Consider the following 25,835-nt stretch of genomic DNA (forward strand, 5'->3'; position numbering starts at 1 on the left):
TGTGTAACTGCTGTTGGCCTTCGATAAAGTTCACGGCAGCTGCCCGTGGTTTGTGCTGATGTGTTTCCTTTATTCAAATAAATATTTGAATATCAGGTCCCTTAGCCTTTGAAAATGAATTCTCCTTTATCTAACTTGGTTGATAATTATAGTCGCATTTGTAGAAAGTTCAATATGAAATGAAAGTTCAGTCCATTTCCTTCTTTCAACAATTGAGTCTGTGCTTGATGTATGAAACCAAGGTCAGCTCCAAACTGAAAAATCCCAATATTGGTGACATTGAGAGAAAATAAAGCTACCACTTTAGAAGTATCTTTTTACTTCATATGATGAGAATTTTCAAAAATCTATAGCATATTAGTAGTTAATTTTCCATATTTAATGGTGGGAGGAGGATATTAAAATAAAAAAGCAATTTTTATTGTGCTCCAGAAATTTGTGACGATCTTAACACCACCCTTTCTCTAAACAGCAGAGATATACATGGAAAGATTGTGTCAAGAAGGGTTAACCATTATAGTATCCCATTTCTGCTTTCAAATGTGTTAAGATTATTTCTGAATATTTTAAAGATATCTTATGGTCTATATAAGAAATAGACCTTTTCTTATGGTCTAGGTAAGAAAAGTACTTTAGATATTTAGATGCAACTATAGTTGCTGAGTCTTATTTGATGTATTTACAACATTATTAATGTAGAAATTTCTTCAAGTTTAGAAATCAGAGCTCCTATGTCCCATAGCTTAATATCTGCTGTGGGCTTTGCATTCATTTGGCTCAATTGTGACTTAGCTTCTAATTATATTTGACATCTCAGAACATGTAGCCCTATACTGGACACTAAGCCTAAGCTTGTTACTAATGACATTCTTTTGCTTCCTGACCATTAAGTACTGGTGGGTGAAATTGGAGCCTGTTCTTTCCACACAATGGAAGAGGATCAGTGATTCCTCGCTTCCTGGAGAACTGCAGAGGATGGTTGACAGCCAGTGTTGGGCAAACAGGTAATGCAGGAAAAAGGTGAATGAAATAAATAATGGCATAAAGAAAGCTGTTGGGTTTGAACAACTGAAGGTTCTCCTTGAAGCTCTGGAATAGTATGAACACTCTTGTCAGCAAATGAGTGAAAAATATTAAACAATTGTTCAGTTTTTCTTATTTTTTTTTTAACAGTTATGTTGAGGATCTGGGCGCAACTGGAAATGCCAGCAGTAATTGCCATTCCTAATTGTCCTTGAGGTAGCAATGAGCCACTGCTTTGAATTGCTGTGGTCTTTCTGGTGAAGATGCTCTGTTGTTGGCTTGGGACTAACTTCACCAAGTGCTGTTTGTTCAGTTTTACATAGTCTCCCGTGACAATTTTTGAGGAAAGAGTTTACAAGTTTCATTCATATTTGTTCTATTTTCCACCCTAAATTATAAGGCATTCACGTAGTTTTGATAATTAGTCAGTAGAAATTAATATACCACTGTGAAGTGGGGAAAATAATATTTTTTTCAAATTTAAAGTTAGTTGCTGCATCATTACCTGCAACATTCCATGGAGGTGCATGGTCTTAAATCAAGCAAAAAAAAAAGCTGTGGCTTATGACCTTGGTTTCTGGCTCTGGCGATACAGTATTTTTTACAACAGAATTCTAGTATTTTTTTAAATGCATACAAAGAGAAAATGGCCATTTTAAAGTTAGCATTATGGAATTATTAAATTCTTCTTTGATGTGGCTTTCAAGAGGAGGCAAAAGTCCTGGTATGTCAGACTTGTATCTAAGCATCTCCCTAGAGACTGGGTTCAAACCCATTCCTTAATGATATTTGAGAAGAATTAAGAAGTCTTCCTTGCCTGGTGATCTCAAGTGTGCAAAAGAAATAAAAGTAGATCATACCAAGACTTGTTGACTAAACCTAAATCAAAATGGTACCCAATTTATTGATTTCTCTGAATTTCCACTGCATTTATTAGACAATCTGCACAAGCCAGTGCAGTCATGGGTCTGATCCCTGGTTAATTTTAAATTTTGCACTGAGCAGTTGTTGAGTGTTGAAATTGGTGTCCTGGAGAAGATGCATGGGATTTAATGAGACAGGCCTCCTGCTTGAAGTGTAAATTTTGAACTTGGTTACAAAAATGGACTGCAGGTTAGTAAAGGAAAGCAAATGTACATCATGAAATCAGAACTCAGTGGAGAGCATGCAGCTATGGGAGACAAGCAGAGAATTATCTAGGCAAAGGCATAATTTTAATAATTCCAATAGTGAAAGTGGAATTATAATTAAGGTTGTCTACTACGATTGGTTTTGGCTGATTTATCCATCATTGATTTTGAATTGCTTTGCATGTAGACTTTCTATCTTGTGATTCTTCAGTTAATAAGGTTTACTATTTTAGCTCTTAAAATTGATAAGTATCTGAATAGAACCTTGATACAGCAGAAACTAGTTGAGCAAACCTTGCAGGTTACATTTACTGTCAGACAGGTAAAATGATTAATGAAAGGAAATTGATAAGTTTAATTTCTATTTAAAATTGTTGCAGGTTACTTTTGGGGAAATTGGAAGATCCTCCAGCCTGTCTTCCCTGGGTGCTGGGTGCTTTTTTATACTTCACCCTGTGGAGGGAAAATGGCCTGAAGATGTTGCAGACAGCAACAAGAGAGATCTGTGCTGAAAATGAAGTGGTAATCTTTTATTTTATTTTCAATTTGATGATTTATGCCTCTTTTGAAAAAGACATCAAAAAGGTTAATGAATAAAAGAACAAATCTTATAAAAACAATGAACAAAAGCTATACCACAATATTTGCTTATTAATCTGGTTTAATTTGCTTCCATTTTGGTTTACTGGTTACATTATCAGAGATTATCCGTAATATTGAACCCTAGCTACATTTAAGGCAAATTTAGGGCATAGATTTTTATAAGATTGTATTCTGAATACTCTGATATGGTTTCAACTCAGTCCAGATGTTTCTGCCCACACCCTCAATGTCACCAAATTTCTCATTCCTGTGATGGTGTTCTTGAAACAGAATACTAATCTGAAAGCCTTCCCTGTTGTTACGTTTCCTCCTGCTTGACATTTTCTGCCTAGACCACCAAGTGCTTTAGACTTCTTTTGAAATGACTTCCTGTGTGAGAAGATGCATATTGTCATTATCAAGTAATCTGTTCATTGTTTACTTTCACATTTTTCATTAATTTGTAGTGTCATTGTGTTATAGAAAAGTACAGCACAGAAACCGGCCCTTTGATCTATGTAGTCCATGCCAGACTATTTAAACTGCCTATTCCCATCAACCTGCACCGGGACCAAAGCCCTCTATACCCCTACTGTCCATGTACATATCCAAACTACTCTTGAAAGTAGAAGTTGAGCTCGCATGCACCACCTGTGCGTGCAGCTCATTCCATACTCTCACGACCCTGAGTGCAGAAGTTTCTTCTCGTGTATCTCTTAAATTTTTCATCTTTCACCCTGATTGAGAAGTTGCAGAACCTGGGCCTCTGTATCTCCCTCCGCGGTTGGATCCTCGACTTCCTAATCGGAAGACTACGATCTGTATGGATTGTTGATAATATATCCTCCTTGCTGACGATCAATGCTGGTGCACCTCAGTGGTGTGTGCTTAGCCCACTGCTCTATTCTCTATATGCACATGACTGTGTGGCCAGGCATGGCTCAAATACCAGCTATAAATTTGCTGACAATACAACCATTATTGGTAGAATCTTAGTTGGTGACGAGAGGGCATACAGGAGCGAGATATGCCAACTAGTGGAGTGGTGCTGCAGCAACGACCTGGCACTCAGCGTCAGTAAGACAAAAGAGCTGACTGTGGATTTCAGGAAAGGTAAGATGAAGGAGCACATACCAATCAGAAGTGGAGAGAGTGAGCAGCTTCAAGTTCCCAGGTGTCAAGATCTCTGAGGATCTAACCTGGTCCCAACATAGCGATTTAGTTATAAAGAAGGCAAGGTTGTGGCTGTACTTTATTAGGAGTTTGAAGAGATTTGGCATGTCAAAAAATACACTCAAAAACTTCTATAGTTGTACTGTGGAGAGCATTCTGACAGGTTGCATCACTGTCTGGGTTGGAGGGGCTACTGCACAGGACCAAAAGAAGCTGCAGAAGGCTGTAAATCTAGTCAGGCCATGTTGGGTACTAGCCTACAAAGTACCCCGAACATCTTTAGGGAACGGTGTCTCAGAAAGGCAGCGTCCTTTATTAAGGACCTCCAGCACCTAGGGCATGCCCTTTTCTCACTATTACCATCAGGTAGGAGGTACAGAAGCCTGAAGGCACACACCCAGCCATTCAGAAACAGTTTCTTCCTCTCTGCCATCCGATTCCTAAATGGATATTGAAGCTTTGGACACTACCTCACTTTTTAAATATACAGTAATTCAGTTTTTGCATGTTTTTAAAAATTATTCAATATATGTAATTTATTTATTATTATTTTTAAATTTCATTTATTATTATTTTTTTCTCTGCTAGATTATGTATTGCATTGAACTGCTGCTGCTAAGTTAACAAATTTCTTGTCACATGCCGGTTATAATAAACCTGATTCTGATTGCATATATTCTATCTATACCCCTCATAACCTTGTATACCTCATTCAAATCTCCTCTCAATCTTCTACATTTCAAGGAAAAAGTCCTAACCTTTTCAATCTTCTGCTATAACTTGGGTCTTCCAGACCCAGCAACATTCTTGTAAATTTTCTCTGTACTCTTTCAACCTTATTTACATCTTTCCTATAGGTAGGTGACCAAATCTGCACACAATGCTCCAAATTAGGCCTCACCAAGGTTTTATATAACACCCCATCTCCAGTACTTAATACTTGGATTTATGAAGGCTAATGTGCTAATGACCTGTGACACCACTTTCAATGAATTATGGACCTGTATTCCCAGATCCCTTTGTTTACTGCACTCCTCAGTGCCCTACCATTCACTATGTAAGGCCTACCCTGGTTGGCCCTACTGAAGTTCAAGTCCTCACACTTGCCTGCATTGAATTCTGTCTGCCATTTTCTGCCCATTTTTCCAGCTGGTCCAAATCCCACTGCAAGCTGTGATAGTCTTCCTTGTTGTCTACTGCATCCCCAATCTTGGTGACATCCACAGATTTGCTGATCCAGTTAACCACATTATTATTCAGATCAACAATATAGATGACACTGATCCCTGTGGCACTCCACTAGCTGCAGGCCTCCAGTCAGAGAGGCACCTATCTACTACCACTCTCTGGTTTCTCCCACAAAACCAATATCTATTCCAATTTACTATCTCAACTTGAATGTCGAGCAAACTGAACCTTCTTTAACAACCTCCGATGTGGGACTTTGTCAAATGCCTTGCTGAAGTTCATGTAGACAATATTCACTACCTTGCTTTCATCAACTTTCCTGGTAACTTCCTTGAAAAACTCTGTAATCGGTTAGACACAACCTACCATGCAAAAAGCTATGTTGATTATCCCTAATCAGTCCACGTCTATCCAAATTCTCATATATTCTATCCTTTATGATGCCTTCCAGTAACTTTCCTATTATTGAAGTCAGGCTCACCAGCCCATAATTTCCTGGTTTATTTTAGAACCTTTCTTAAACAGCAGAAAAACATTATCCATTCTCTAATCATCTGGTACCTCACTTGTCACTAAGAATGAGTTAAATATCTCTGATATGGCCCTGGCAATTTCTATACTTGCCTCCCACAGGATATGAGGGAATGGATTGTCAGGCTCTGGGGATTTATCCACCCTAATTTGCCTTAAAACAGCAAACACCTCCTCCTGTATAATCTGTATAGGGTCCATGAAGTTGATGCTTTGCCTCATTGCTATAGACTGCCTGTCTGCTGAGTAAATACAGATGCAAGAACTCATTTAGGATCTCCCCCCTCCCCAATCTCTTTTGGCTCCACGCGTAATTACCAACCTGATCTTCCAGAGGAACAAGTTTGTCCTTGGCAATCCTTTTGCTCCTAACGTATCTGTAGAATCCCTTGGGATTTTCCTTTACTTTGTCTGCTAGGGCAACTTCATGCCTTCTATTTGCCTTCCTGATTTTTTTCTTAAGTGTTCATTTGGAATACTGATTCAAAGGGGTGGTGTTCATTCGAGCTCCCAGTCTCCTATTAATATTTCTGGGAGATGTGAAAATGCATGGAAATCTACTGCCCCTTAGTGGTTCTTGAAAGCTCAGTGCAATTTATACCTCGTGCTGAACATCTCAGAATTAGAGCCAGGTTTATTATCACTAACATGCATCACAAACTTTGTGGTTTTGTGGCAGCAGTACAATCCAAGGCATAAAATAAGATCACTATTACTATAAGATTACTATAGTTACTGCCACAGTATTCAGAATGACTAAGATGCAATTGAAGACTAACTAATTAAGGAGGTGTGATGTTCACTGTTCACTAAGATGCTCAAGGAAGGAAACTTGCTATTCTTCCTGGTTCTGGATGATGTGTGGTTGATAGTTAAATGCACTTTAAAATGACCTAGCAAGTAACTCAGTTATACTATTACTGCTCCATTTAAACAGGCTAGTAAAACCAGATGACTGACCTTCTGGTATCAATCCGGGGACTGGCTCTCAGAGTCCTGAACGTTGACATACAGCTCTTATTTAGTTTCATGGCAATCTCCTCCTAATTAGCACCTACCATTTTCTGTCAGTTAATGAATCAATACTCCGTCGTGTTGAATATCGCTTGTAGGTCCTCTGTAAATGAAGTCTTGATTTGTAGCAGCACCTAGATAACATTTAAGCATGGACTTGTGGCACCTCCAAGAAAGGTTTAACTACTTATTCTTGACATTTAGTATAGCGTTATGATTGCTGAACCCCCCCAACCCACACTACAAATATCCTTCATTGGCCACAGGGAGGGTGGACACCTGAAACTCAACGACCAGCCATATAAAACTATGGCCGTAAAGGCAATCAGTGTCTTTCCCCAGTCTACCAAGTACATGTTCAGAGCATGATGGAATACTGTCCTGGTTCAGTGCAGTGCCAACAATTCTCGAGGCTCGACACAATTGTGCAATGTCAATCAGCCCAATCATTCACTCCCGTCAGCACTGCCGCAGTGGCTGCAGCATGTACCACCTCCAACACGCGGTGCAGTTACTCACCAAGGCCAATTTGTTAACCCCTCCCAAACACACAACTCCTAAAAAGAACAATGACACTACATTTGTAATACAGCAACTTGCTGATTGCCCTGCAAGCTGCAGACCTGGGCAGCTGATAGGAGAGGCACAGCTCCTGCAATCCAGGCTCAACCCTGACCCCTGGTGGTGTCTGAATGGAATTTGCAAATTCTCTCTGTCTGCCAGCGTGTCCTCCTGCTTCATCACCTCCCAAAGACTTGTGATGGATTGGTTGTGCTGTCAGACCACAGGTGAGTGGTAGCTCTGGGGAGTTGGTGCAAGTGTGGGGAGAATAAAACTGAGATTAGTGTATGATTTTGTGTGAACTGTGTTTTGATGTTGTCTGACTCCAGCGCCATCCTGAGTTGATGATGTATTACTGGTCCTGGAACTCCCTACCCCAACACTCCTGAAGAACTTTCAAAGCAGGATCTCATTGCCATCTTTTCACAGACAACCAAATCTTCCTTCCATCTTGTGCCACCCTTGTGCTCAACAGGAAAAATTTAAATTACTGAATTTCAATATGAAGAGAACCTGAAACTGTTATACAAAACTGTGTTGTGTTAAGCAGATATTTCACTTTGTTTCAGTTCCAGATTTCTGTCCTATATCTCATTCTGATGGATTTGGTCTCTTCGCTACTGCAACCAAAGGTAAATGTGTTGTATAGGCTATACAAGTTAGGTTCAGTGTTAAAGGTGAAAATGTCTTGCAAACATCAAAAAGCAAAAAAAAAACATGCAGCTGTTGTAAATTTGAAATATGAGTGCTGGAACTACTCAGCAGATCAGCTAGAATTAGTTAAAGTTGCAGGTCAATGACCTTTTCATCAAAACTGAAAGTTGATGTATTTGACAGTATATTACTGAGGAAATATGCACTGTAGTGTGTTTGTATTTAAATTTACAGCCTGATCATCATCTATGCAATTAAGAGTACAGTATGTTTGGAATTTCATGTCCATACATGAAATTCATTGCTAGCATTGGCCCGTGTTTGTCCAGCGTACACATTGATGGGCCTGAAGCAAAATAAACCCAGACTGGCTAAAGGCAGCTGATGCCATTTGCAATTATTCAGCTGAGGATGCCTCAGAACTTGTGTGCATTTGGAGTTTTACAAACTTGAAATATTTCAATCTTTTTAATCATTAACAATAAGGAATACTTAAGTGTATTTTCATGTACATTCCATTTAAACAGGTTATAATTTCTTCTGAACCCCTTTGGTACTGAATCTTTAACATTACTAAGTGTCTGACAATTTCATTACTTTTAATTTTAAAAGGAAACCTCTGATATAACTGGTACATTAAAAGCATGCACTGATGTGATCATGGTTCTGGAAGAGCAGAACAAATCCTGGCTTAATATATTTTCGATGACAAACAAGGGTAAGTTATTTCATTTTGATTTGGTGTATTTTAACCATTGTAATTTGTAAGGCTGTGACTTTACCTCACTGCAGATCACCTCAACAGAACAGAGGTGGGATTTATCACAACTAAGAGAATATAATTACATAAAATGAGGCATTAAGAGAAATGTAAGCAGCTTAAATAGACACAAAATAAGAAAAAGGACGATAGTTCATGTCATTGCTTTATCCATCCTATCAATTAATCATTTGTTCTGTGGCTCTCCTTCTGTCACCAAATCCTGTGTCACCTACAAACGATATACCTCCTAGATTCATATTTACACTACACGCTGCATCCGCAAGGCAAACAGCATTATGAAGGACCCCACGCTCCCCTCATACAAACTCTTCTCCCTCCTGCCAGCTCGGAAAAGGCACCAGAGCATTCAGGCTTTCAGGACCAGACAATGTAACAGTTTCTTCCCGCTATCAGACTCCTCAATACCCAGAGACTGGACTGACACCAACTTACTGCCCTCTACTGTGCCTATTGTCTTGTCTATTATTTATTGTAATGCCTGCATTGTTTTGTGCACTTTATGCAGTCCTAGATAAATCTGTAGTCTAGTGCATTTTTTCTTCTGTGTCGGTTTTGTAGTGTTTCATGTAGCACCATGGGGCTGAAAAATGTTGTCTCGTTTTACTGTGTACTGTCCAAGCAGTTATGGTCGAAATGACAATAAAAAGTGACTTGACTTGATATATAGATCATTAAGGACCCTGGTATCAATCCCAGGCATTCAGTCACAGAAACCTGCCTGGTATTAATAAATCAAGTTTGATCCCAATCTTCTAACATGTCTTCGATCCCATGGGATCTGATATATTTTGGTAGATCAATTTAATTAAAACATTTGACACCCTCCCTTGTTCATTTAAATAAGTCCACGTCTTCAGCTGTACATTTGGTTGGTTACCTCTTCAAAAAAAAATCATTCAAGTTGGTCAGGCAGGATCTCCCTTTAACATAGCTGTGCTGACTATCTTTGACTAATTCCTGTTTTTTCCAAGTGTAGATAAATCCTGTCCCTGAGAATTTTAACATCACTACTACTGATATTAGACTAGCGGATCTATAATTACCTGGCTTATTTCTTCTGCACCTCGAGGATGGCACATTTTCTGTCCTCCATTCAAGAACTTAAAAACCTATCAGGGCCCCAGCTAACTTGTCTCTTGCTTCTCTTGGTAATCTAGGATGTTTCTTATCATGTCCTAAAAATTGCCACATTAAGCATTATAGGCCATTGAAAACATTTTCATTTTTAATAATGCAATCTAGAATTTCACCTTCTTCAACTATGATGCCCTTTCTCTTAAGATGAAAAGACACAGAGTAAAGACACTGAGTCTGTTCCACCAATCCATTATGGTTGACTTATTATCCCTCTCAACTGCATTTCCTGCCTTCTCGCCATAACTGTTGACACCCTGACTAATCAAGAATGAAATCTGTTGACCTCCACTTTAAATATATCAAATAACTTGGTTACACAACTGTGTGTGGCAATGAATTCCAAAGATTCACTGCCCTCTGGCTAAAGAAATTCCTCATCATGTCAGTTCTAAATGGAAGACCCTTAATTTTGAGGCTGTGCCACCTGGTCCTGGTCTCCCGCACCATCGGAAGCATCTTCTCCACATATACTCTATCACGGCCTTTCAATATTTGATAGGTTTCAATGAGATCCATTGAACGAGTGCTTCTCATCTGTGTTTACTAAGACTTCATTTATATCCTCCAGTACCTAGCACAAATTGTTCATTTGGTGCCTACTGTTTCCTTAGTTACCCTCTCTTGTCTTTTAATATAATTAGCAAATGCTGTGAGATTTTCCTGCATCTTATTAGTGGTATTTCATGTCCCCTTTTCTCTCCATGTAGTAGCTCTCTATAATTTCCATGCCCCTGCCCCATTTTCATGTATCTAGGGAATTATAGGGCAGTCCTTTAACATCAGTGGTTAGCAGAAAGTATTGGGTCCCATGAGGGCTAACCACAGATTTGGATGAGAGATAAAACAGGATAAGTTATGAGTGGATATGAATGCTAGGAGTGGCTTTCTCTGTGCTGTAGATGTGGTGCATGTGGAACAAGAGCACCAGCATCTCAGTCTCACCATCCTACAGTAGTCATCTTGACTGGGTCAATGTGTTAAATTTATGCTTGTATGGGATCCACCTGCGTGACTCATCTTAGATTGTATTATGCTGCCTGAAATGATGGAAAGCCATTTGAAAAATACTGTATTTTAATTACTGATTAAAATGTGTTCCTTAACTTGTAAGTGGACAAGTTGTATGATGGACATCTTTCTACCAATACCCATACCAGAAACCTGTTGAGGCATCTAAGTTCTGGGAGACATTTAGCTGAATAAATGGTTCTAAACATCATCTCCCACTCCTTAAGAAACTGGCAAATACATTACCAAAGCTTTGTACTCTGGCATTATATTCCATTCCACTGATGAGTTTTGTAAATATCCATTTCTACCTTCCAGCAATATACTGAAGTAGATGAAATAGGTTGTAACCCACCATGTGTACAAGCATGGAAAAGTGTTTCTTCTTGAGATGAATTCAGTTTTGGTATTCTGTCACGTGAATATATTATAAAGTTCAACTGGCAGTTGTGTTTAGAATGTGCTTATCAACTGGATGGACAATTTATTGATTTTCCATTAACAATAAATCTTACTGATCATTGATTAATTAATGTACTTGGCCACAAAAGCCATCTGAATATAGCTTGTACCTATCTTCCTGCAACAGGTCACAATCCTCATCAGTTCTTATACAACGTGATGTCAGATATGGAAATAAAGCTTCTTCCTGTTGCCTTCTATAGGTATGATAACTTTAACATGAACTATCAAAGAGAAGGGCTTCATTTTTTGTTAAAGAAATCCATGCTTAATCTCCAATGACTTGATTTAAAATTTAAAGCTTCAAGACTTGGGAAATAAATTACATGTTTATAAACAATACAAATCTGCAGCTGCTTTACAGATATGCCTTTATACACAACAATTTTTCTACTTTGCATGCAAAATATTTTTTGAATGAAGCATCAAATTAGAATCTTCTGGCTTGTAATAACTGTTTTCTTGACTCTCCCTCTGTTGACCTTATCTTGCATCAGGAAGTAGAGTTGTTGTAATGTCTGGTGCTTTAAATGTTTCTCAATTTTTCCAATAGTTTTATTCCTACTCTGGATCCAAAGCTTCTTTCTTCTGTCATCAAGCACCCAGATTTTCTTTTTGTGGCCATCACTCTGTACTCAGCAATCATCAACCTCTTCCTCGATGGAGAAGAAGTAATCTCCGCCTCGGATCAGCGTGTCTTACCGGTAACTTCCTTGATAATTAACAGAAATAGGAAATGTCTTTTTCCCAAATAGCTATTTTCCAGTTTGAGCCCAGAGTTTATAGTTCAATCTCTCTCTTGCTGAAGTTAGGAAAAATCTGGTTCTTTAACACAGTTCATTACTATCAATATTTTTTCAAAATCATTGTACAGTGGCATGCAAAAGTTTGGGCACCCCGGTCAAAATTTCTGTTACTGTAAATAGCTAAGTGAATAAAAGATGACACATTTCTTTAACATTTTAAGCAAGATTACTTTTTTATTTCTATCTTTTACAGTTTTAAAATAACAAAAAAGGAAAAGGGCCCGAAACAAAAGTTTGGACACCCTGCATGGGCAGTACTTAGTAACACCCCCTTTGGCAAGTATCACAGCTTGTAAATGCTTTCTGTAGCCAGCTAAGAGTCTTTCAATTCTTGTTTAGAGGATTTTCGCCCATTCTTCCTTGCAAAAGGCATCTAGTTCTGTGAGATTACTGGGCCGTCTTGTATGCACTGCTCTTTTGAGGTCTATCCACAGATTTTCGATGATGTTTAGGTCGGGTGGCTGTGAGGGCCATGGCAAAACCTTCGGCTTGCACCTCTTCAGGTAGTCCATTGTGGATTCTGAGGTGTGTTTAGGTGTGTGTAGAAGCCAACTTCTTTTCATCTTCAGCTTTTTTTTTTACAGATGGTGTGATGTTTGCTTCCAGAATTTGCTGGTATAGTCAGCCCTCCTTATCCGCGGGTTCCACATGCATGGATTCAACCAACCGCAGACTGGGAAAACTCCGGCACTTGTTGTTTGAGCATGTACAGGCTTTTTTCTTGTCATTATTCCCTAAGCAATACAGTATAACAACTATTTACATAGCATTTACATTGTAATGGGTATTAAAAGTAATCTAGAGATGATTTTAAAGTACAAGTAGTCCCCGGGTTATGAACAAGTTCCGTTCCTGAGTCCGTCTTTAAGTCGGATTTGTACGCAAGTCAGAACAGGTACATCCGGTATTATTTAGCATCAGTTAGTCAAATGTCAGTTTATATTTTACCTTTCTATACATATAAAACACTTAAGAAATGTATGTATTTCAATAATTAAATCACTGCGTTGCTTAGTAATAATTGTAGCTTTCATCAGGACAGGGCCTTTCACATGCTGCGTTAAAATTGTTCTGATCGTTGACCAACTGTAGCCTAACGCTTTTCCAATGACCGATGGCGTTTCACCTCTTTCTGATCGCTTTATTACTTCCACTTTATTTTCAATTGTGATCGTCATTTTCAAGAACATAAACACTGCAGATTCAGAGCTGTACTGCCGGGTCCTAATGTTCACCGCACTGAAACAGGCTAGATAAGGTCTGAGGTTCCGCTGGGTCCTAAAGACAACTGCACTGAGACAGGTTAAATAAGGGACTTGAGCATCTGCGTTTTTTGGTACCCGCGCGGGGGGGGGGGGGGGGGGGGTGTTCCGGAACCAATCCCTTGCAGATAAGGAGGGCCGACTGTATTTATTTGAATTCATTCTCGTGTCTACCAGTAAAATGGTCCCCATGCCACTGGCTGCAACACAAACCCAAAGCATGATTGATCCACTCCCATGCTTAACAGTTGGAGAGGTGTTCTTTTCATGGAATTCTGCATCCCTTTTTTCTCCAAACGTACCTTTGCTCTTTGTGGCCAAGAAGTTCTAACTTCCATCAGTCTGCAGGACTTGTTTTCAAAATACATCAGGCTTGTTTAGATGTTCTTTTGCAAACTTCAGACGCTGAATTTTGTGGTGAGGACGCAGGAAAGTTTTCTTCTGATGACTCTTCCAAGAAAGTCATATTTGTGCAGGTGTCACTGCACAGTAGAACAGTGCACCGCCACTCCAGAGTCGGCTAATTCTTCCTGAAGGTCTTTCGCCGTCAGAAGGGGTTTTGATCTGCCTTTCTAGCAATCCTACGAGCAGTTCTCTTGGGAAGTTTTCTTGGTCTTTCAGACCTCAACTTGACCTCCACCGTTCCTGTTAACTGCCACTTCTTAATGACATTACAAACTGAGGAAACGGCTACTTGAAAATGCTTTTCTATCTTATAGACATCTCCTGCTTTGTGGGCATCATTTATTTTAATTTTCAGAGCGCTAGGCAGCTGCTTAGAGGTGCCCATGGCTGCTGATTGTTGGGACAAGGTTTGAGGAGTCAGGGTATTTATAAAGCTTTGAAATTTGCATCACCTGGCCTTTCCTAACAGTGATTGTGAACAAGCCATAGCCCTAACAAGCTAATTAAGTTCTGAGACCTTGGGAAAAGTTATCTGAGAGCTCAAATCTCTTGGGGTGCCCAAACTTTAGCATAGTGCTCCTTTCCTTTTTTTTCCCCACTCTAAAATTGTACAAAACAAAATTAATACACTAAACTTGCTTAAAATGTTGAAAAGAATGTTTCATCTTTATGACTTTTGGAGATTAGTTCATCTTCTACTTGCTTAACTATTCACAGTAAAATAAATTTTGACCAGGGGTGCCCAAACTTTTGCATGCCACTGTATTTGATTTGCTGTTTACCTTTGTTATAATAATACTGGGTGACATTATTTTTATTACTTGTTTCATTTGAAACCAGCACTAGCTAATGATGTCTGCAGCAATTTGCCCATTATTACTTTAATTCAGTAGCAGCAGATTTAAGTCATGAATATTCTATCATTTGTTTCAATTAAAATACACACTGTGCTTGGTAAGTCTCAACTTATTTTGAATGGCTTTAGAACACAGACCAGTTCCAGCTTTGGTTACTTTGTTGCATTTTAACTTTTTTTTGGTGTTTATTGTTTAACCTCTGCCAGCCTTAATCTTAAACCCATTTTAAGAACAATGTCCAGTTTTTGCATTATTCTCCAAATTAGTTTGCCAGTTTGTTCTGGGGTACCACTTGCAACCACCCAGAAGACCTTCATTATCTGCTCTGCCTCTGTTCAATCAAGTTTCTAACTCTGAACGTAGTAGAGTTGTATTATTGATTAAAGGAATTATATTATTTCAGATGGTAACCAAGTGCTGCTATTCAGAGAGGAAAACATGAGAAAATCAACCTGAGTAAACTATAGGGTTTTGGGTTTTAATCAATAATTAACAAGCTTTGTTTGCTTTTCCAGTCAGATCCTTTGGAATTGTTAACAATCGGGCGTCAGTTCCTCCTTCGAATAATTCCAAGATGTTCCAGTCAAATTCTTTCACAGCGCAATAAAGTAAGACTTTCTAACAATTCATTATGATGACTTTGTAGCATAGGGATCAATGAATACTTTCGTAATTTATAAAACAATTGTATTTTAAGAAAAATAAAGTAAAATACAGTGAGTGAAAAGGGTGCATTGGTATTACTTCTAATCAATAAGGATCACCCAATTCTGAGAGTAGGATTTGACAATAGATAAAAGGCAGCAATGACATTTCCACAGGCCCTAATAGGGAAAAAAAACCTCTCCCATTTTCTCTCTAATGTTCAAAGATTAATGTTAGAATTATAAACAGTTCATATGCAAGTTCTCACCTTACATTCAACTAAGTTTATTAAGAGGCCTGCAGGAAATGATTCAATGACAAGCCATCTTAAACTAGCTAAATGTTTGTCTCAGATTCCAGACCAGTTGTTTGTGTTCTTGATTTGCTCATACAAAATTGCAGAACGAAAAAAATGCTGTTATAATGATGGGATATTACCATTGTAAACTCAAAATACTTGCAACCCTTCAGTATATGACTACCAGCTCATACAAGGAGATGAAATGTTCCTGTTTATATTTCCTTAATCCAAAGTCCTATAATGAAAACAACACTGGAAGCATTAATTAGATGAAGAAATATTGTGAGAAGAAAAACAATTAAGTGTTTGAGATCAAAGACTTCAGTACTTGTAGGATCTATTGATCTCCTGCCCTCTGCTTCAGAGTGCAAAGGTGGGCTACAGCACATTACCATGGTAAGCCTCCATTAGACCACAATTAAATCAGTCACTGGTTTAGCTCAGAAGATCCTCTGCCGCTGATCAGGAAGAGCAGTCAGATGGCCTTGAATCTGATAATTATTGCTGCTTATGCTATGAGGCTGTCACTATCCAACATTTTCAAAATGCTTTCTATAGATAAAAAATGTAAAAAAACAGGTTGCTATTACATTACCAACAAGGGTTAAAAGACTTTCACTCATTTTACATGCTAGTACTTCAAATGCATATGCATTTTACTAAATGTTCCATTTCTTTAGCTGCAGGTTGCTTGCAAGTTCATTGACCCCGAGCTGAAAGCTTCGCTTGACCACCAGCTGCAGCTTTGCTTTGGTGATGGAGTCTATTCTGAACCAATTCTTTTAGAATGATTGATTTACTTGGAGCAGAAAGTGAGTAAACTACAGAGAAGAGATATACTGTCAACATTGTGGCTTTCCAGTCAATAGTGAAACAATGAACAAAAGCAAATGGTCTCTGAAATAAGTTATGGACAATTTCATTTGCATTAATTACCAATATAGTGTATACTGAATAGTAAAATATCATCTGTTTGCCATCCTACACAACTTTTCAATTAATGAGGTATACAAAATTGTAGAATCTCCTGTAATAAATTTTATTAAAATAACTAACTTTGGCTTTACTTTGAACATATCAAAATAATATATGCAGCAACATTAACCATTTATTTAAGCACTTGACTGCTCTATTAAATACCGTCTTTTCCTTGAAAGTGTCTGAAAAATGCATTGAGACATATGAGGGTCCAACCATTCATACTTGTAAAGATAGTAATCAAACTAAACCAGATTTCACCAACTAGCCTACCATACAAGAAACCAAAAGTAAAATTATCTAGGCACTGATAATCTGAAACAAAAACAGGAACTGTTCAGCAGACCAGACAGCATCTATAGTGAGACAGAAAAAGAAGTTAATGATTCAGGTGCAAAATGTTTCCCTAGTTGTGTTGAAAGGCCAGTGACCTGAAACATTGCCAAGAATGATAGCTGACCTCCTGCGGTTATTTGATTGTATAGCAAATTTTTTGAAAGGTACTACTAATAAGAGATTCTTCCTTTATCTGAGGTAGAGTAATATACGATAAATTATCTTATGAAATTCATTTTTGTGCTTTGTTTGACTTCATATAGCTTGTTTCCCGATATTTTGAATTTGAAACATAGTGTATAAGTTATTTAATGTCACTCTCTTCTAGGTATTTCTTTCAAGTGGAAGCAGTGCAATCAACTGTTTTATACTGATGATTAGAATATTACATTGCTGGGCTGGATGGTACTTTTCACATAACTTCTATAGATCTTCCCGTACAAATATTGATTTTAAAGTTGCAGTAAAAGCAGTCACTTTCATGTATTGTACATAGTTGGCATCATAACAATTGGATGGACAGGCGGACACCAAAACAAATTATTCAATTATTTGATGAGATTAAAGATGTATGTTTCAGATATAAATTAAATATGATTTGTATCTTACAACTGTACTAATTGCTTATTTTTCAGTTCTGTAAAATGGTCATGGATTTGAGACTTCTGTAATTTTCTGTTTTATTAGTAATTTTCAAGCTAAAAAGACAGTGCTATAAGTTCCATGAACAAGTTACTGCATATTAAACTAATTCACTTTTTTATAAATAATTTTATAGAATTTATTTCATTACTTGGTTGTCAATATTAGAAAGTAATTCATAATCATTATTACCTTAACTGTATTGTAACTTAAGACTCCATATTAGAAAATAAATATAAATGCAACTTTTAAATTAGTTAGAAATACACAACCGTTCTGGAGTTCCTAATTATTGCAATATTTTAAAATAAACATTACACTAATTAGGAACTTTACTGCAGATGTCAAATGAAAACTAATAAAAAGTTAACTTCGTTTAAAAAAAAATTCACAAGTATGTATGAAGTGACAGATGCTGAGAGAGTAACTCACATGAGCAAGGCAAAACCTTCTGCACTTGTTTAGAAGATTTTAGGTTGGATGAACGTGTGGGAGGAAGTGGTAGGGGACACAGCAAAAACAAATATCCAAACTTTTCTAAAACGTAACTGGAAACCCTGAAGATGAATCAGTATCAGTAAGCACTTACTCCTACACTGGTTATCAGTTTTGAATTCATGAATTCGTACTGATTAATAAACCAATTCTTTTTAATCTTCTTCCTCTTTAAAATCTATTTGCTATTGTTGGGTCACCTAAGGACTTTACAAAACATTTGCACAAACCTAATACTCAATGGCCTAAGAAAATAATCTTTATTCAAACTGAAACTGCATTCATAAAAGGGCTTGAGAACCTCAGTGAACTCTGAGCAAAGCTGTATCACTCTAAAAATTTATACTCTGTAGCCACTTTATTAGGTACAGGAGTGGAACCCAGTGTGGTCTTCTGCTGCTCTAGCCCATCCACTTCTAGCATCGACATGGTGTGTGTCCAGAGATGATCTTCTGTTGTACTGTGTGGTTATTTGAGTTACTGTTGCCATCCTGTCAGCTTGGACCGGTCTGGCCATTCCCCTCTGACCTCTCTCATTAACAAGGTGTTTTCACCCACAGAACTGCTACTCACTGGATTTTTTTTTACACCATTCACTGTAAACTCCAGAGGCTGTTGTGTGAAAATCCCAGGTAGTCAGCAGTTTCTAAGATACTCAAGCCACTGCACTAGCACTAACAATCATTCTATGGTCAAAGACACTCTAGATCACATTTCTTCCCCATTTTGATGTTTGGTTTGAACAATAACTGAACCTCCTGACTATGTCTGCAAACTATTATGCTGTCACATGATTGGCTGATTAGATATTTGTATTAACAAGCAAGGTGTACAGGTGTATCTAATAAAGTGGCCACTGAGTGTATATAACCTGAATAGAAGTACCAGCGATGTTTTCCATTCAATAAGTATAACAACTTGTACAAGTGACACAAGACTAGATATCAACATACAGTACATATTTCTAGATTTTAAGTTAAGCTGCTAGCTTGTTAAACGTATTTGGCACTTTTCCAAATAGTAGAAATAAGCTATTTTAAAAAGCAATGTAACAGAGAAATCTTTTGTAATTAAACTTTACCAAACCAGCACAATATTGCATTTATTCATCCTGATCCTCTTCTGGTGAAGATCTTCCTGATACTGAACACAGGTGCAAATTTTGAAGAAGTTTCTTCTGACTCACCATTAAGCTGATGAGTATTTGTTAACTGGGTTCCTGTTCAATGAATGTTTCTATACTTAGCTGACTTGATTCAGTTTCAACTGGTTTGTTTTTATCTGTGTTCTGAGTCAAGGGATGAACCATAGACATATGAACATTTAAATTGTGGGCCTTCTCAAACCGCTTCCCACACTGGTCACAAGCAAAATCAAGTTCAGCTTCTGCCTTGTGCTTGGTCATATGGTATTTCAGCGATGCTCTCTGCCTGCATTGGAAACCACAGACTTCACACCTATAGACAAAGTGAAAAAACAAGTTAATGGCTCCCAAATACTAATCTGGCTATTCACGCTTTACCAATTTCTGCAGGAAAGTTATTATGTTCCTTGCCTTACTTAAGCTAGAAGTACAGAATCAAAATCTATAATCTATTGTCCCTGATTCATAATCTGGCATGGTCAAAGCAATTAACTTATACACTACTTATTCATTGGGAACCACAGTCAGTTTGGATCCGAAATAACATCTCCTTGCTGGCAATCAACACCAGTGCAACTCAAGGGTACATGCTTAGCCCACTGCTCAACTCTCTCTATACCTGTGATCTGGGGCTAGACAGTTCAAATGCCAACTATATGTTTGCTAATAACACAACTATTTTTGGCAAAATTTCAGATGGTGACGAGGCATACAGGAGTGAGACAGATCAGCTGGTTGAGTGGTGTCACGGCAACAACCTTGTGCTCAACATCAGAAAGACTAAAGAGTTGATTATGGATTTCAGGAAGAGGAAGCCAAGGGAACACACACCAGTCTTCATCAAGGAATCAGCAGTGGAAAGGGTGAGCAGTTTCAAGTTCCTGGGTGTCAACATCTCTGAAGAACTATCCTGGGCCCAACATACTAATGCAATTATGAAGAAGGCATGACAGAGGTTATATTTCATTAGGAGTTTGAGGAGATTTGGTACATCAACAAATACTCTAGCAAATTTCTACAGATGTACCAGGAGAAGCATTCTAACTGGTTGTATCACTGTCTAGAATGGAGGGGCCACAGCAACTTGCTGCTACTCTTTTCAATCTTGTGCAAACTCAGCGAGATTCACCATGGGCATTAGCCTCCTCATCAACAAGGACCTAAAAAAACCCAGAAAAGGCCGGGATCCCCTTTGTTTGTTTGGGACACTCTGCCGCTTAACTGGGGCAGGGGACAGTTGCCGAATAGTTTCTAATATTGCCAGATGTGTGGACTTGTGTGGCCATTGGACACTACACTACCCCCCCCCCCCACTTTTTCAAGGTTAAAAAAGTGACTTTTTCATGTTACCTTTGTATAAGCTGACCCCTTTTGTAGAGGTTTTTGATTTAACCAGAAAAGATCACAAGATCTCACATGCCGGTACTCAGCTTTGCCGGATCTGGAACTGGGAAATTTTGTGAACCAGTACCTGCTAAGAAAACAGGCCTACACATTGCAAAGCATTGTAAGCGAATTCTTAATAAATAAATCAGGGAGGGAAATTTTGGATTAGGTCTCCAATGGTAAAGAATATTCTTAAATGTAACCCACACAAAACCATTGTAATCTCATTAAAACATAACACGGGGTGGCGGGATCAGTACGTCTATGCAATATTGAGTTTGCGACCACCATGTACAAAAGATTAAAATGAATGCAATATGATGCTGGCTTCAAGCTGAAGGTTGTTGATTTTGCTAAAGGAACGAATAATTCTGCAGCTGCTAAGAAGTTTAGTGTAAATGAGAAACAAGTGAGTGAGTGAAGAAAGGCAGAGGACACGCAGAGGGAAATGCCAAAGACGAAATGTGCAAACCGCAGGGATGCCAATAGCCAGAACTGGAAGTAAAAGTTTTAAAATGGGTGAGTCACCAGCGATTGTCCAGATACATTGTTACCAGAGAAATGATTTGAGTTCAAGTGTTGAAATGGGCCGATAAACACTGTGAGGTCAGTAAAAATTTCAAAACTACGCGAAGTTGGTGCACCCGATTTATGAGTAGACGTGATCTTGTGTTGAGACAAAATAAAGATTGCTCAGAAAATTCCCGCAGGGTGTTGTTTACGTATAAGAACACTGCTGGATGGATGAAGCCGGTTGCTTGAAGTGGGTTAAAGAGGTGTGGCGTCGATGTCCCGAAGGCTTCGGGAAGGAAAAGTCGCTACTTGTCTGGGAGGTGTTCAAAGCGTACTTGTCAGGTGAGACAAAAGCAGCATTGAAAGCTGAAAATACGGACACTGCAGTCATCCCCAGTGGTTTGATCTCTGTGCTCCAGCCACTAGATGTGAGTTTAAACAAATCATTCAAAGAATTCATGTCACGACAGTGAAACATATTTGACTCAAAAACAGCCAATAAATACGACCTGTCTTCCGTGTACTTGTTTTTCCAAAGTTGGCACCCTCTGTATAAGCCGACCCCCTCATTTTAAGACCAAAATTTAGGGCCAAATTCTTGGCTTATACACTGGAATTTACGGTAAAATCATTTCACTACTTCAACAAGTTAGGAACTACAAAGAATTTGAAGATATTGATAATCCTCTTGAATATTACAATGAAGATTTGGGGGATGCAACTGTCGACATCATTAAATGAAGGCAGTACATTTCTTCACTAGTATTCTGCACTGATTTTGTTCATTTATAGTTAATCAAAAGAATGCAGCAGTGTATAGGCACACTGGATGAATTTTTCCACCAATAACAATTAGGAACTAATCCAGTTTCATAATACTAGAGTAGTATTAGTTTTAATTTGTTCTGTATTCCATTTAAATACACAATTTGTTAGTTTAATGGTAGTTTTTTTAAAATACATTTTTATCTATTTCCATGAAGCTTTGGCTAATTGAGACAGCCATTTAATTGGGCCAAAATGGACTGATCCTGATGTGTCCCAATTAACTGGAATCCACAGTATATATGTAATATAATTGTTTTTTATGTATGACACTGTACTGCTGCTGCAAAACTAATTTCATGATATGACATATGCCAGTGATATTAAGTGTGATTCTGATATGGTCAACAAATTGAGGAATTGCTTTTGAAGTGCAGCCAGCCACAGTTGCATAGATAATAAAGCAATTAATTTACACACTGCATGCTTAACAAATAATAAGGTAATCTGTTTTGTGACTGATTTTATAGCAAAGGTCTTGTACAGTGTTGATTCCTCACATTTTTAATGTGCATTTTCTTAAATACAGTTGAGGAAATACACAATGCCTTTGTTCCATGTCACTGCTGAACAGAGATACCCAAGTGCAGTACTGTCCTGATGTAGGGCTTAGTGGAAGAAATAGAATTACTCTTAATTTAAGCAAAGGTTATTGGTATTTATGTTCTAGCTCTAAAGTCTTGACAGTATAAAAGCTCGTACTAGTGAAATAAATTGCTATCATTCAAAGAAAGCAAAATTGAGTCTATTTTATCAAAATAGGCCCTCATATCGTCAAAAAAGGCTTTGCCACCTGGACAAGTTATAAAACACTGCTAATTCTTGATTAGTCTTCTGTAGAGTCTCTAATCCATAACTTAACACCTTAAGCTTCAACTATTCTAATGCTCATTGAGGCTCTTTTTACTCTGGCTGACAATTTAGATTTAGCTACATGTGTGTTCAATTAGTGAATTATGTGATGGACATACAAGATTGGGGGATATAATTTTTATCACCTTGTATTCCTGCTTTTGAACTGCATAGTTTTTGGTAAGATGAGTGTTTTTTGATAACTGAGCTATTTACTTTCCATTGAGCATTACCTACCCACCAAAGATCTCCTCTGCTCAAAACTTCACTTCCACACATCCAGTATAGTGTCTTTCCTATTTCCAACTCCAAGTCACTGTCTTTAAATTCTAGCCTGTCTACATCAGAAACCTTCTTCAGCTTCAGCTACCATCTCTCTTCTGGCACTACTGGGAATCACAATCAATTGTATGCTCCCGTCCTTGAAAATAAATATTTTTTATTATTTATAGTAACAGGCCCAACTAGCCAGTGTCACCCAATTACATCCACGTGACCAATTAACCTACTAATCTGTACATTGTTGGAACATGGGAGGACACTAGAGCACCTGGAGGAAACCTACATGGTCACAGGGAGAACGTGCAAATTCCTTGCAGATAATGGCAGAATTGAACCTGGATCACTGGCACTATAAGATCCGATAAAACTTTATTTATCCCAGAGGAAATTATATTGTTGCAAGGTTGCTTAGTCAGAAATATATACTTTAAAATACAAAACGCTCATTAAAAAATAATAGTGCAAAATAAAGATGTGCAATGAAACCATACACTTATATACTAAAGGAGGAGGAGTTGTAGAGCTTTATAACCACAAGGAGAAAGGATCACTTGTGGCATTCAGTGGTGTATTTGGTGGAGTCAGTCTGTTACTAAAAGCGCTTCTCTGTTTGTCCAGTACATCATGAAGGGGGTGAGAGGGATTGCCCACAATGTTCCGTAGCTTCTGCAGCATCCTCCTCTCAGACACAACACCAAGGATTCCAGTTCCACACCAGAACTGAACCAGCTTTCCAAACAAGCTTATCGATCTTCTTGGTATTGGTTGCTCTCACCCTGCTGCACCAGCAGACCACAGCATAGTATAGAATGCTGGCCACCAGCATAGTCCTGCAGACATTGAATGACCAAAGCCTCCTTAGGAAGTACAGTCACCTCCGTCCCTCCTTGTATAGAGCCTTTATATAATTAGTCCAGTCCAGTTTATTGTCCAGGTGAATTGCCAGGTATTTGTAGTCCTTCCACATCCTTTCTTTGATGGGAGATGGGAATGAATAGCATTTTCACATTCCTGAAGTCCACCAACTCCTTTGTACTACTGATGTTGAACTGCAGGTGATACAGCCCACACCATTCAATAAAGTTGTCTACACTCTTCTGTACTCAGACCCTTGACCCCGGCTGGTACAGCCCACAACTGCCAAATCTTCCGAAAACTTCTGCAGGTGGCAGGACTCAGAGTTGTATCTGAAGTCCAAGGTGTAGACGGTGAACAGGAAGTGAACATATAATATTTTATGATAACCGATACATTGCTATTCTGCCCAGTAAATATCCTGTCTTAAATAATTTTGAAGCAGAAAGGAACAAGTTAGCAATTCTTCCATTTCCTCCTTTGTGATACTTGCAGCAGTAGAGGAAAAAAAATATTTTTTGCTTAACTTGCTTTCAGTAATCAAAAATATTGTGATTGAGGTGTATGTCTGCAAATTTCTAGCAAAGTATCTCCTGTACCTGGTCTAGGTATTGGAACGAGGTCCTGGAAATAATTTCCATGAGTACAAGTAATTTTGTTCTTCACTACCATCTAATGAATGAACAACTGGACAAAACAATTGCTGATAGAACCACTGAAAGAACTAGAGTTCCACGTTCCTCCACTGCTTGAAATATCAAAGTTTCTCTTCTGTACATTTTATAACTGTTTACCTCCATATTCCAGGAAATTTAGAACATAGGACATTTCAGCACAGTACAGACCCTTCAGCCCACAATGTCATGCTGATCTTTTAACCTGATCTAAGATCAATCTAATCCACCCTTCCTACATAGCCTCCCCCCCCATTTTTTCTATCATCCATGTTCCAATAATAGTTTTTTAAGTGCCGCTAATAGAGTATATTTGCTGCTACCACCCACCCTGGCAAGGCGTTCCATGCACTCACCACTCACTGTACATACCTCTGATATATCTCCTATACTTGACTCCAACTACCTTAAGATTGAATTGAGGATTATCTCATTATATTCATTGCTGAAGAATCACCATGAAGTATTGACATTTTAACCCCTACTCTAGCCTGTTTCATCTCACAATGATTCCCTGGTACTTACTGTAACGGTTTTGCTCCAGAATGGCGCATTTGGTGAACCGACAGATGCTTCCTCTGTTTGAAAGTCTGTCCACATTCATCACAAATGTAGTTTCTTTCTTCTGAAATGGTGAAAAAGTAAAATACTTTAATATGGATTTGAAACTACTACAGAATGTAAAGGCATGGCCCTTTGAGATGAAACCCAGTATTTCCACATGAAATTAAGAGCTGTCTTTTTCCTTTCATTACCTTCTGTAAGTGAAGTTATTGAGGGAGGTTTGTGATGATGATGTAAAACATACTGCTTTTAATGTGCGGTAAATAATAAATATGTCAAGCATTTTTAACACAAAATAAGCACCTATTTTTTTTTAGCAGTCTTTCTAGTTACAGAAGGGGAAGGAGAGTTTTTGACTGTACAATCTCCAATATATGAATAAGTATAAATGGAAATTAAACGCAGTGCATCACTATTTCACTGAGCTAGCACCATGCTCAGCTTGTATTCAGATAAATAACACTAAAGAAATTATGAATACTCTTAGCAGCCGAGAAAACAAACCAGAAGACAAAAAAGACCCAATAGCTAATAGAGATGGAAGACATAATTCAAATGCTTATTTAATGCATTGATAGAGCACTTACCTGTATGTATCAACTTTACATGACGCTGCAGATAACGATCAATCAGAAACACCTTGTTACATCCTGGATGGGGACAAGGTCGTTCACGCACCTCTTCATGATGCTCTTTTATGTGTTTCTAAAAACAAACAAATATTTTTTCTTATTATAACTTGTACCTTTAATTAGATTTGTTTCCC

General features: G+C 38.1%; 2 protein-coding genes across 2 annotated transcripts in view; one reads left to right on the forward strand and one right to left on the reverse strand.

The window, feature by feature from the left end:
* LOC132406908 (Fanconi anemia group A protein-like) overlaps positions 1-25,024 on the forward strand; it is a 115,002-nt gene extending 89,978 nt beyond the window's left edge. The window contains exons 37-45 of the mRNA XM_059993035.1: positions 892-1,004; positions 2,534-2,675; positions 7,772-7,834; positions 8,469-8,574; positions 11,375-11,450; positions 11,801-11,951; positions 15,093-15,185; positions 16,204-16,335; positions 19,815-25,024. Of these exons, the coding sequence (XP_059849018.1) occupies positions 892-1,004; positions 2,534-2,675; positions 7,772-7,834; positions 8,469-8,574; positions 11,375-11,450; positions 11,801-11,951; positions 15,093-15,185; positions 16,204-16,314 (855 nt within the window). The 3' untranslated portion in view covers positions 16,315-16,335; positions 19,815-25,024. The remainder of the gene's footprint in view (positions 1-891; positions 1,005-2,533; positions 2,676-7,771; positions 7,835-8,468; positions 8,575-11,374; positions 11,451-11,800; positions 11,952-15,092; positions 15,186-16,203; positions 16,336-19,814) is intronic.
* znf276 (zinc finger protein 276) overlaps positions 18,218-25,835 on the reverse strand; it is a 50,643-nt gene continuing 43,025 nt past the window's right edge. The window contains exons 9-11 of the mRNA XM_059993036.1: positions 25,657-25,774; positions 25,031-25,130; positions 18,218-19,431 (exon numbers count right to left, since the gene is read on the reverse strand). Of these exons, the coding sequence (XP_059849019.1) occupies positions 19,182-19,431; positions 25,031-25,130; positions 25,657-25,774 (468 nt within the window). The 3' untranslated portion in view covers positions 18,218-19,181. The remainder of the gene's footprint in view (positions 19,432-25,030; positions 25,131-25,656; positions 25,775-25,835) is intronic.

Source organism: Hypanus sabinus, chromosome 17 (genome assembly GCF_030144855.1).
Source record: "Hypanus sabinus isolate sHypSab1 chromosome 17, sHypSab1.hap1, whole genome shotgun sequence".
NCBI classification, from domain to species: domain Eukaryota; kingdom Metazoa; phylum Chordata; class Chondrichthyes; order Myliobatiformes; family Dasyatidae; genus Hypanus; species Hypanus sabinus.